The sequence below is a fragment of the Sycon ciliatum genome, chromosome 4, assembly GCF_964019385.1.
Source record: "Sycon ciliatum chromosome 4, ocSycCili1.1, whole genome shotgun sequence".
In the NCBI taxonomy this organism is placed as follows: Eukaryota; Metazoa; Porifera; class Calcarea; order Leucosolenida; family Sycettidae; genus Sycon; species Sycon ciliatum.
In genome coordinates this window covers 26,718,437-26,731,020 of record NC_088646.1, presented here as the reverse complement: position 1 = coordinate 26,731,020, position 12,584 = coordinate 26,718,437, and the positions used below count along the sequence as shown (strand labels likewise).

The following is a 12,584-nucleotide window of genomic DNA, read 5'->3' as shown; positions in this document are numbered from 1 at the left end:
TTTTGATTTCCTCAAAACATGCGCTCTCTCCGCTGTAGCCCTATTGCTCATCTTCTATTCTTCCTTATCTCTCTCTGGTATTCGCATTCCTGTAATTGGGCATACTAGCCCGTTTGAAACGTGAATTAAAATAAACACAACAACAACCATGCACCACCACTGCTGCTTCTGCATTTACATGTATGACCGACTACCTCTCGGCTTGAGTTGCCTGACTGCTCGAGATTGAGAGGTTGAACCCTTGTGGTTTAGGGCATGTACCATTGGCTCGCGGTCATCCTGCCTCATACTAATCACATCGATCTTTCTCGAAGGAGAGAAGTGGAATTATTTCCACCATCCTACGTGCTCTGACAGCCATCGCGTTTTTTTAACCACGAATGTGCTGAATCGCTAGGACCACACACTCACACAGTAGTTAGCTACGATGAGTGACTTGACTATGATTGTACACTTGTCAGAAATGTTTCTCGGCACGCGATTGACTCGTGACTCTCTGACATGATGATTGACAGTCGCGTATGCCAAACACGAAAGCCATGTGACTGTGGTTGACAGGATCTAGAGCTGGACAGGAAAACTGATAATTTGTGTCTGACTTTTCGGACGAGGAGATTTCCGTGTAGAGCAATGAATCCACGATGCCCGCGCTTGCTGGGACAACTGGAACAAAATTGGTGTACATGTATTATATGGCATGGGGGACGGCATGTCTTCCATTGGTCAGTCATAGCATTATTCATACAAACCGAGGACGGGAAGCTGTGACCAGCACACTGCATACAAAGCACGCGGTCAGCACAGCACTTGCACGCGCACATGTACATGTACATCAAAGCGCGGGCGCGGGGCAAGGAAAGTACATAAACAAGTTTCTAGACGCAGTGTAGAGAGCAACCGCTGTAACTAGCCATGCACAATTATTGTCTTTCAGACGTCCTGTATAAATAGCCTGCTAAAACACAACGACTGAGCCACTCGAAGGTGGAAGGAGAGAGCTGGAAAGATTGTAATCGCTTAATTCCCGGTGAGTCACTGCGAGCAGCCTCCGAAAGGCGGATTGATCATACAGATCTGCGTGGCGACCAGCAAATGCGGATGAAGTCACTTCACTAAGTGGAGAACCGTGCCATACCATATTCATAAGCCAGATCAATAAACGTCCAGCTTGTCGAGGGAATTAATTATTCCGGTCCTCCAGCAACATCCCTTGATCTTCACACTAGGCAACCAGTTATTTCATGAATTGAGGATTGACCGACCTGGTCTGGGACTCGTGACGTAGAGAAGTCCAGCATGCAATTGATCCTGCCCCTTCAAGACTCTGTGGACGCGCTCAATGGACAGCAAGCACAGGAAGCTGGCAAAGCTCTCTGTCCAGGCCCCGCAGAGGGGAACGATCGTGTTGATCATCATGATGATGTGAGTCTTGCTGAAAGGCTTGGTCCAAAAGCTCTTGCCAAAAATGGTCGACAGCATGCCCAAGTTTCAGGCCGACCGCCCAATGGAGATCTCAAACATGTACTGTACGATGATAAAATCCCATTCGACAACGCCGCACTAAGGCTCTCTCATGATATGTGCTTGTTTGTGAAACCTTTATCAGGTGAAGCAGCGAGACTGACGGTAGATTCGAAAGACACCATTCGGAGTGTGAAGAAGCAGATCCGCAGCAAGTTGGAAATTCCACTTAACCACCAGCACCTAATTTTCGCTGGAGCTCAGCTCATCGATTCTCATCCTCTGAGTGAATACAGTATTGAGCCTGGGTCAACGCTGTACTTGATCGTCCGCTTTGTAGGTACCATGACCGTTCATGTACAAGACGCTGAGACCGATGAACGCTTAGCGCTGAACGCCGAACCACTTGACACGGTCAGTAAAGTCAAGGCTAAGCTTTGCGACGAGCTGGGTCTCCTACCGAAATATCGGCATCTGTACTTCGGCGGAAGGCGACTTGAAGGAGACCGAACACTGAGCGATTACAATATCTCCGGTAGCTCAACCCTCTACATGAAGTCGCTCGAAGCGGCAAGTTCACCGAAACTGCGGAAGACCAACGAGTGCACCTACCTGAAGGCTGCGTCTATATCTGCTGAAAGCCCAAAGCATGCAGCCCTCCGTGTTCATGATGTGGGCAAATCCAAAGGCGAGCAGTACTCAAAACGTCCAGGGCGTGAACATCTCGCTCCCATCACAGCTCCCCTCCAGAAAGCCATGTGGGATCCCTCCAGCAGAAAGCAGATTTTCCAGGCCGGAAAGGAGGAACTAAGGGCACAGGTAGAGTTTCCAGAAGACGTCGCCAGAGGAACCAGAACGATCCACGGCGATAGCGACTGTGATGGCGAGGTTGGATCAAAGTTGGCGGCAGCAGACAAGCAGAAGAAACGGCAGCAGAAGATCGGGTCTTCTCTCGCTCTTCAAGAGTTTGAGCACAACCGTGGCGCGAACAGTTCCACCAAGTATTATAGCGACAACTCACCAGACGCACCGGTGCCATGCCGCCCTGACGATACATCTGAGGTGACCAGATCCGCTCCAACCCCTTCAGAGCACCCCCTACTGTTAATTCCACTTGGAAAGGTGACAGCCCAATACCTGAACGCAAGTGATCAACAGGACAAGAAGCACGCCAGCCTACAAGCTACTCGCAGGCCAACATGTACCTCCGAACCCTCTTCTTCATCCGCAATCGGCAGCGGCGGAAGGAGCTCGACTGCTATCCCCGGAACCAGCTGTTTCCTGCCTCCAGTGCCCTACGATGCCTCACTCCGTCAAATCAGCAGGATTGTGCAGGAAATTGCGAGAATTCCACCACATGAGCAAGAAGTGTGGGTGACGAGTCTCAGGGACCCTAGCACGTCCGTGCTCATCTCCAGCACGGAGGATTGCCAACCAAGCCATGTACACGTACACTGCCGTTGCCGTGACGTCAGGCGAGCAGCAAACGAAGCCATGGACGAGCAAAGGCGGAGCTGCTTGGTGCTGGCCTTTGCTCTGATTGCTACAGTATTGCTTGCCTCGGGCTCGGTCAATCAGCTCGAGCGCTTCACAGCAGGCAATCAATCATCTGCCTTGGGCCCGTTGGGACAAAGGCACACGGTCAAAGCTGGGGATCGTCCTTGTCGTACAGACGCTAGCTGCATTGACAGAGGAAGGTAAGTCTGTGCATGCGTGCTGCTGCTTCAGGACATTAGTTGCTAGTACAGTAGTAGACCTACACTCGCATTGCATTCATTCATTTCCTTTTATGCACTTATCTCCCCGGAATCATGACAGCCAGGGAGTCGTCAAATACCGGTATTTGACACTCCCTGATAACCTAATGTAACTAATTACTTAGGCATGGCAGGTTCGCGTGACAGCACTGACAGGTTCATGAGTGTACATGACTACATGTACGTCTCGACTCTTTAGTATACAATTACGTAGGTATGTTGACAACAGGGAGTCGTATAAACGAAGAATAAACGACTCCCTGGTTGACAGTAAGGAGGAGGCTTTTTGCAGCGCTCAGCGCAGGCGCTAGGCAATCTGGTTTAGTGTAACCACGAGAGCAATAAAATAATTGATAATCAAGTTCGAGCATTTTGACATACTGCACATGTATCGTATTTTTGGGGCCGCAGGACTGAACTAAACCTGTTACTTCTTTGGATAAGAAGAAGTACCTTGGACAGTACGTACTTTTTTCCACTCCCCAAGGGGATACGTGGTATCAGAGGTCTACTGTTGGCATAGTATGCAGCCACCGTTTTCTTTTTCTTTACTCTATTTCACGCACTTACGGCTTTCTTCATTCAGCTCTATTTCACGCACTTACCTAGGGTACCCTGTAAAACGACTCACAGTCTGTGGGGATTGCCCTAGTAAAAATACTACTATTACTAATACTATAGTTGTGCTGGTGCTTGTATAATAATATTGAGCAATGTGATTCCATGAGATTTTTACAGGCAAGTCCGCTAGGAGCTACATGTATAATGACCATACAATGATCTCTGCACAGAAAGCATAATTATTGTACAATGTCGTACCTGCTACTATGTTCTGTGATGATTTCAGGGTGAGCACCTCGAGCACCTCGGACAGACCACTCAATGACATCAAGGACTTCTTCGAGCTGGGTGATGAGATCCACAAGTTTCTCAATCGGGTGCAATGCGGTAAGTATGGTTGCACCAAGAGTATATAACCCCCCGTTATATGCACCTGTAATACATGATTGTATCATTTCTCTAACCGTCTAATGATGGTCCGTTCAAATTTAGTGGATTGTAAAGCGATTCGCAGTGAAGAGGCCCTTGAGTTGGAGAAGTGAAGAGTTTATGTATGGTACGTGACTGTGTTGGTATTTACGGACAAATTTCGAGAACGAAGTTGGTTCTTCTTACTTGGAACACACGCTTCCTGCCAAACTTGACGCTGGACTGGCTCATCCCCCAAACTCGCCAAAAAACGACTCGCCAAACCTGCAAGAAATTACCCGTGACTCCCTGCTCAATACACAGTGTAATTCAGCCCTTATCAGTTTAGCTTGAGTATTCTGAGGAAGATTGTGCCTGAAGAGCACCACTTATAATATTATAATGCTCTCCAGGCCAAACCATCGCCAGGGATACGGTGAGGTGTTCCAGACAGGGACTGTGTATTGAGCAGGGAGTGGCGCTTTCCTACAGATTTGCTCAGTGCAAGGTGCGATAGGCCCCTCGTGTGCTCCGGATGGCAGTCGTGAGTCAGTCAGGTTTCAAGTTTGGCAGGAAGCATGTGTTCCATGTAGGAAAAACCAACTTCATTTACCACCGAAATCGCTACTTTGTCAAGCGATGGAAACGATGCCAAACTGCGACAATAAAAAAAGTAAAGAGAAGTACCTGTAGGCAGAAAGAACAATGAAAAAATGATTCTTCCTATTGTGAAAAGAAGAAGGACAAAATGTTACGAGTTATGACTAACTGTCCACCAACGTAACCAGATCTTATACAGTCAGCGAGTGCGACAAAATGGCACAAAACTGACAAGGAATACTGAGACATTCGGCGACCTGACACCTAGCTCCAACACTTCTCCAAGGCGCAAACCAACAACCTTCCAACTTGGAAGGCTCAGGTTCGGAAAGGTCCAAGAGGGGACGGAAAGCTCAGTACTCCTTGTCAGTTTTGTGCCCTTTTGTCGCACTCGCTGACTGTATACGATCTGGTTACGTTGGTGGACAGTTAGTCATAACTCGTAACATTTTGTCCTTCTTCTCTTCACGATAATTTAATTGGCTCACCATCTGATTCTAACTAGTTTGGTATTCCAGTGGCTGGTAACAGAGAAAGAATAGTGGTTCTGATTTCTCGGGTTTCGATTCGACTAATGATACTGTGTATTCTCTTATATTTCTATATGGCAATAAGTAGGACGAGCTGAAGCGACATGTGGACTACTTTATTAACAATGTAAGCGATGGAGACGATGCAAGAAACAACCTAAAGGGTAAGGAAAAAATCCATGTAAGAAGAAAAAGGGCAATGGAAAAAAAAGATGATTCGAACAAGTTTTCGTACAACACTCTTCAGGAATCACCGTTGTACTAAAGAACAAAATGAGAACAAAGGAAATAATATAGCAATCAAGGTAGGGTGACACGATACAATGACAGCACTGGAATATCGAGGTGCGATTTCTCACAAAAGTGTGCAGAAAACAAGGGTATACAAGTAAGAACTAAGCGTGACAAGTGTGTATCAGCAACAAAAAACAAAAAAGAGTGAGAACGAATGATAATAATAACAATAATAAACAAGAAGGTGACAAAACACATTTAGGCACAAGTGGCAAGAACGTTGCCACACTACACAAAAGAACATTATTTGAACAATTTTAGGGTAATAACACTATCTTTCTGGACACACAAATTCGGCTTATGAATGCGCTGACAAACAGCTTCCAAAACTTGTAACTGCAAAAGATAACCATGACGAGCACGGCACAAAACAGAAAAACAGGAATCAGAATAAGTACGACAACAGTCAGTACTAGAAACCAAATGATTGTATACTGAAGACTTGTTATTACGAGACGGACGCACACAATCTCGACTCACGTGCACAGCCTCACACTCACTCCCACCCTCACTCAGCTCACCTTCTCCCTCACTGTCAGAATCAGAACCTGCTCCGTCATCCACAGCGGTTTGACTCTCCTCCTCACTTGCATCGTCCTGCGTCTCACCTTCACCACCCACGCCAACCGTGAATGCCGTTGCCTTCATGTCAGTCGTCGTCCTTTCCAATTGTTTCCTTTGTATTTTTACCGTGAATTCATAGCTCCGGTTGTAATCTGCTGTAGATCTCCGTGGTCTGTCATTTGCTACTTTGTTTTGTGGATTAGTTGTTGTTGTTGGATGTGAACCTGGTGTTGTTGTTGGATGTGAAGCTGGTGTTGTTGTTGCAGCCATGGTTGTTGGTCTTTCTGTTGAATCCAGCTCTGGTTCCGGTGGGACAAATCGACCGCCGCGGGTGCTCCCCACCAACACAGACCTCGAAGGAGGAGGGTCAGGGGAGGCAGAGGTGCTGTCACCACTCGAGGCACAGCCCCATGCAAAGCACCCAGAGGCACAGACTTAGGCACACCCGAGGGCTGCACCAATGGCGGTTCCGCTTTTTTTTCCATTGCCCTTTTTCTTCTTACATGGATTTTTTCCTTACCCTTTAAGTTGTTTCTTGCATCGTCTCCATTGCTTACATTGTTAATAAAGTAGTCCACATGTCGCTTCAGCTCGTCCTACTTATTGCCATATTAAAATTATTGTCTCCTCGTCGAATTCTTATATTTCTCATTGTTTTTTTGCATCAGAACACCTAGCTCGCTTGATGGTGACAGAAAACGGCGACATCCCAAACAACTTCAAAGATAGAATATGTTGCTACATTCGGAAGAACAACTATGGCGAGGAGTCACCAGAGAATGTCCCAGGGCTCCTCTTCTACTTCTGCTCAAAGGAAGTAAAAACGTGCGGAGACTTGCTTGACTTGATCAAGAGAGTCAGTCCACGTGACTGTGAGAAGATCAAGAAACTGATCGTGTAAGTCCCTAGCCTGCATGTGAAGTATTCAGATTCAGTTTCAAAGTTCTCTGGGTGCAGCCTTAAAGGAGTGTGTGTAATATACATGTACCGGTAGTGACAAAGAAAGATCTATGGTGGAATGTAGTGTAAATAGCTAGTCCGAGGCATTTTTGCATCATTCCTTTATCATCATTCAGCACAATTCATATAGATTCATAGTAAAGAAAAAAAGGACCAAGAAACTACAAGTTACGCTATTGTCCACTAACACCACCGGTTACTAAACAATCAGCTCATGCGATAACATTGCACGACCCTGACCGACGGTACTAACAGCTCTAAGCACATATTGGATGCTCATTCCAACAGCCCTCCAACTTGGAAGGTTATAAGTTATAGACATGACATACTTTTTTTTATAAAGAACTAAGAAGTTTAGTTTACTGACTTTGCAACAGTGAAGAGACCGTGATTGAGTGTTTGAATTGAGGAAACCTCCTGTGTACAGTCATGTAAGTTTCTGCAATGGAGTTTGCGAGTACATGTACTTAGAAAAGAGCTAAACCCTAGCGGTTTATCGGGTGTTAGCGGCCGTCGTGAGTTCCCTTCGGGAACGGATACGATAATGTACTTTTCTTTTAAGAAAAGAGCTTTGAGAAGAATAGCGTAACTCCCCAGTAACCTTAGCCTGCACAAGGAACTAGGCCTGTACATGTACATGTATACTAGTACAGTATCTGGCAAGTATCATAGTCTATATTGAAGTTAAAGGAAAGCGGGTTTGTCAACTGACAACCGCTCTATTCAGTTGCTATTCACAATAATTCATTGAAGTTGCTATACTAGATGCAGAGACATATGCTTAGTGGTCAGGTAATTGGCTTTGTTTGGGTTTGGTTGTGTCTGCACTCTGCAGTGATGCCCTACCAGATGCAGGCTGAGCTACCTGGCAAGAGCGAGGGGTGCCGGCCGAGAAACGTACTCTCTCCACCGCCACGGCCTGTGCTAGACCCTCTTTGTCCTGCTAGAAACCGAATACGATTTTATTTTTGTCCCGTTGAAGATTTGGGTGAATTTGTTCTAATTCTTTGGCAGCAGAGCGTCTAGTAGAGACACAGCCACAGAGTACTACGTGTTTTAAGGTTCTATGATCTAGAGTGTGTGGTCACCAACCCTTCTCTGTACTGTGATGCTGATTTTGAGGGTCTAGACTCTAGAGTGTGTGGTCACCAACCCTTCTCTGTGCTGTGATGCTGATTTTGAGGGTCTAGACTCTAGAGTGTGTGGTCACCAACCCTTCTCTGTGCTGTGATGCTGATTTTCTTAGTTTACTGTAATTGGTGTGCGCGGATCCATTGTCAAATCCTTATGACAGCCTACATGTGCTTCAAACTATTTTCTTCTGCTGACGCTTGCTTTTTCCCTTTTATAACTCATTCAAACTAATGATGATGACTCATAAGTCTTCTTCAGTTTAGTATTATACATGTACAAGTTCTGTTAGGGTATACATTTCCAGCTGGAATCATATGCCAGCCACCTATACCTATTATGATCGCTAAATGTATGGTCATGTACTGACGATGTCGCGTTATATGCACATGTGCATATCACAGACCCCTTCTACCCACTGGATGACTCTGTACGTGTGTATTATATAATGTGTGTGTGTGTGTGTGTGTGTGTGTGCGTGTGTGTGTGTTGGTTTCAGGGTTCGTATACTTTCTATTTGAAGTATACCCATGGACTGCTTCTGGCTAGATTAGCTCTTGTGTAATCAATTGTGCTAGTGACGCTTAGATCAGATCCACTCTGATTTAGTCTCCCACACTAGTAGCAAGTATTACCTTCACTGGGGGCAGGGGTAACTGCAGTTGGATCCCAGGACGGATACCCTGATGCCGTCAATCCTTTTTCTGCATCTTGTCCTCACCCACTTACTGAGGTTTGGTGAGCCCATACATGTAAGTGGAATCATTTTCAAGTCCACCCAGAGTTTTGGGGATTTCAGGGGGTGTCGGCCGTTGGGCGGTTCAATAGCCAGTTGAGAGACATCTTTCCAAGATTCCTTTTGAGTCTCTCTCCCCTCTCCCGGGGAGACCCACGTGACCAGTTTTGGCAGTGAGCAACAAGTACAAGTACAAGTGTGTGTGCGTGTGTGTGTGTGTCTGTGTGTGTGGTGTGTGTGTCTGTGTGTGTGTGTGTGTGTGTGTGTGTGTGTGTGTGTGTGTGTGTGTGTGTGTGTGTGTGTGTGTGTGTGTGTGTGTGTGTGTGTGTGTGTGTGTGTGTGTGTGTGTGTGTGTGTGTGTGTGTGTGTGTGTGTGTGTGTGTGTGTGTGTGTGTGTGTGTGTGTGTGTGTGTGTGTGTGTGTGTGTGTGTGTGTGTGTGTGTGTGTGTGTGTGTGTGTGTGTGTAGGTGTGTGTAGGTGTGTGTGTGTGTGTGTGTGTGTGTGTGTGTGTGTGTGTGTGTGTGTGTGTGTGTAGGTGTGTGTGTGTGTGTGTGTGTGTGTGTGTGTGTGTGTGTGTGTGTGTGTGTGTGTGTGTGTGTGTGTGTGTGTGTGTGTGTGTGTGTGTATGCACATGTGCATGTATATCAGACGTACATGTATACCGTGTGACCTCTATAGAGATATGACCACATTTGTAGGATCACTTCACCAGGAGTAAATCCCACACAAGCTAAACATGCCATCATCACTGTGTCCTTGTCCAGGCCACATTATCTTCCAATCTACTGTATGCCATTGCAGAGTCAGGGCATGAAACTATCACAGTATTTGCCAGTATTGGGCTGCACCATCAGTCAACAGTACAGTCACATCATGACCACACAAGGCAATAACTGACACGTGATATTATCCTACATACACGTACATGTACATGTACATGTACTTGGTAGGACACATACACTGTACACTGTACACTGTACACTGTACAAATGCACAATACACACTATCATAATGAAACTCGGAGCTGCACCAAACTCTCCGGCTCCTTTTGTTCCGATTGTGTACATAGTATACTGTACAAATATACTGTAGGTGTAATATAAAGGCAAAATCACGTACATTTACACTGTCGTAAAGAAACTCGACGTTGCGACAAACTCCTACATAAACCTCCTTTATGACGATTGTGCACACTGCCATAGTATTGCCATACATTATACATTTGCAAGTACATGACTTTTGTACAGTGTATTCCGGGAGCTAATCCGCAACGCACAATTTAACCGGCATGGTAACACTGTTTCAGAGGCCAGGCAAAGCATGGGCCATCATGTTATCATTGGCAGGACACGAATCATCTGCTGATGTTCAGGCTACACGTTGACGGTTGTACAGTACGCTGTTGTCAGTGAGCAATACGCAGCACAAGCCCTTTGTTATCTCTCTCCCCCCCCCCCCTTACACAAACACGGCGCACGCACACATGCAGACAGACATACACACACGCGCGTGCACACACACACACACACACACACACACACACACATTAGCAGGACAGATGCCTCAATTTACATGACAGCTGGTTGTCTCTGTTCTCTTCTGTGACATTACATGTACCGGTATGTACATGTATGTGTATAGTACTTGTAGCTGCTGTATCATCACTCGCTATGCTTGTACATGTACGTGTAGCGATGTGGATAACCTGTCTGGCCATACTGGGTGATGGGCATCCTATAGCCCAGGATTATGCCCATATTAGCGCAGCCCTGGCCCGTAGTGTGTGGGTGATGTACTGTTGTTGTAGTGTTGAGTGGCTGCTAGCCGCACAGCACATCATTTTGGGAACAAGTACCTTGGCAGCGTTGGTTACTACAATGTAGTAGAACTATCACTTACTATCGCTTCTGCCACACTCCGACAGGTGTCCGATAGCAGAGCTGCTTCAAAGCGCTGCTGCAAGACAGTGGCTGTGCGGTCACGCAACGCAACCGTATCGTCATGTTGTTAGTTTCTGGTAACGTGTCCGTCGATGTTGACAGACGAGCGAGGAGAGATACACATTGTGACGGTATGGCACGGACACTAGGATGGAAGCGTCGCCTTATCTCCTCGCCAAGCACAATGCACACCGACATGCACGCATGGCTCTTTCGAGCTCTGTTTATTTTTATACTCTCGCCGGACACATTTCAATGGCAGTACATCGTACCATACATGTGCTTCTTGTTCAGCAGGCACATAGTCATTGGAAGGAGATCATCATCGGGTTGGTATGGGGAGTATGACGAAGGGAAGAACGCGGGTGCAGGCAATACGAGTACATTGTACATTGTAGTGTGCAAGAGAGAAACAATGGTAGCAAAGCCTGTTGTGAAGAACACGCGCATAACGTACTACAAACTACACGTAGGAGATTGAGTAGGAGATCTAGCAGCATTATTATGTAGTCATGCACCGCTCTGAGAAGGAAAGTAGACCATCAACATACAGGTACTGTATGAACATCACACTGTGCTTGCATGTTGTAATAACATGCAAGCACATATTATTATATTCGGTGCTTACATGTACATGCTGCTACTGTCGTACTGACACTATGTACTAAGGCTGCAACCACACTAGGTACAAAATCACGTACAAACGGCATTACAGTAGAAATCGTCATGCCGACGCGTGCGAAATGCAAAATGCGCTTTGTAGGTTTTCAGCAACTGGCGCACCCCTGTAGAAAGCCACGTTTGTCGTTTTCGTCGTTTTCGCGCTCCATCTCCTGTGTACAACTTTGTTTTTGGACCTGGCTGTCGTACATAGCATCAGCATCAGCATTGTTTTTTGAATTTCCCGGTCTTTTCCAGCGCATGGCACACGCTTTGGTACGACAACGTCACGTGCTGGTCGCGTGAAAACGTCATACATGCACGTGTACATGGGACACATAATTATGCAGCTACACAGCCTTTCGCCTCTGTTGTATGTGTATACGGCTCTGTACATTCGTGCATTGAGCACTCTACCTCGAGCTGCCTAGACCGGCCTTGTTTATAATTATTTTGTACATGACTCTAAAAGGCCGAATGCGGAGTCACTTCTGAGCAGGGAGTCGTATAATACGACTCCCTGCTTCTGAGTTATCGAATGCGGAGCTGGGCAGAAAAGATCCAAATGCACCCGTACTACTAGTATACTGCAGCACTAGTGGTTACTACTGTCGTACTGATAACGTTCGTAGCAGACAGAAGCTGGCAGGCAGCTAACACTAACAGTAACAGAGAGCAAAGACACCATCTCAGTCACTGAGCCTCTGTCTGAGGTGTGAGTGTGTGCATGTGAGTGCTTGACCTTAGTTGTGACCGCGGTACACATGCATAATAATTATTGACACACACAACAGAGGCGAAAGGCTGTGTTAGCTGTAACTTAAAGTTTCACGCATCGAGCGATCATCAGACAGCAGCATTCACTATCGAATTCTCTACGAGCAGGCCTAGATATTTGATGCTAGTGTGGAAGTTAGTGCATATGTGCGAAGTGAAGACGTGGCATTGGGACAATGGTATTGAGTTGTTTTGTGAGAGTTAA

General features: G+C 46.3%; 1 protein-coding gene across 1 annotated transcript; it reads left to right on the top strand.

The window, feature by feature from the left end:
* The first annotated feature begins 913 nt into the window (after positions 1-913).
* Positions 914-8,671, top strand: LOC135815343 (uncharacterized). Its single transcript, XM_065328624.1, has 4 exons — positions 914-3,158; positions 4,066-4,166; positions 6,844-7,072; positions 7,971-8,671. The coding sequence occupies exons 1-4, from the start codon at positions 1,297-1,299 to the stop codon at positions 7,993-7,995; spliced, it is 2,217 nt and encodes a 738-aa protein (XP_065184696.1). The 5' UTR covers positions 914-1,296; the 3' UTR covers positions 7,996-8,671.
* Positions 8,672-12,584: the final 3,913 nt, after the last annotated feature.

Bases quoted from the DNA above. Each gene is read 5' to 3' on its own strand.
- LOC135815343 (XM_065328624.1), top strand. From the start codon at position 1,297: ATGCAATTGATCCTGCCCCTTCAAGACTCTGTGGACGCGCTCAATGGA. The intron at 4,167-6,843 runs GTAAGTATGGTT...TTTTTGCATCAG, and splicing joins TCTCAATCGGGTGCAATGCG to AACACCTAGCTCGCTTGATG. The intron at 7,073-7,970 runs GTAAGTCCCTAG...TGCACTCTGCAG, and splicing joins AAGATCAAGAAACTGATCGT to TGATGCCCTACCAGATGCAG.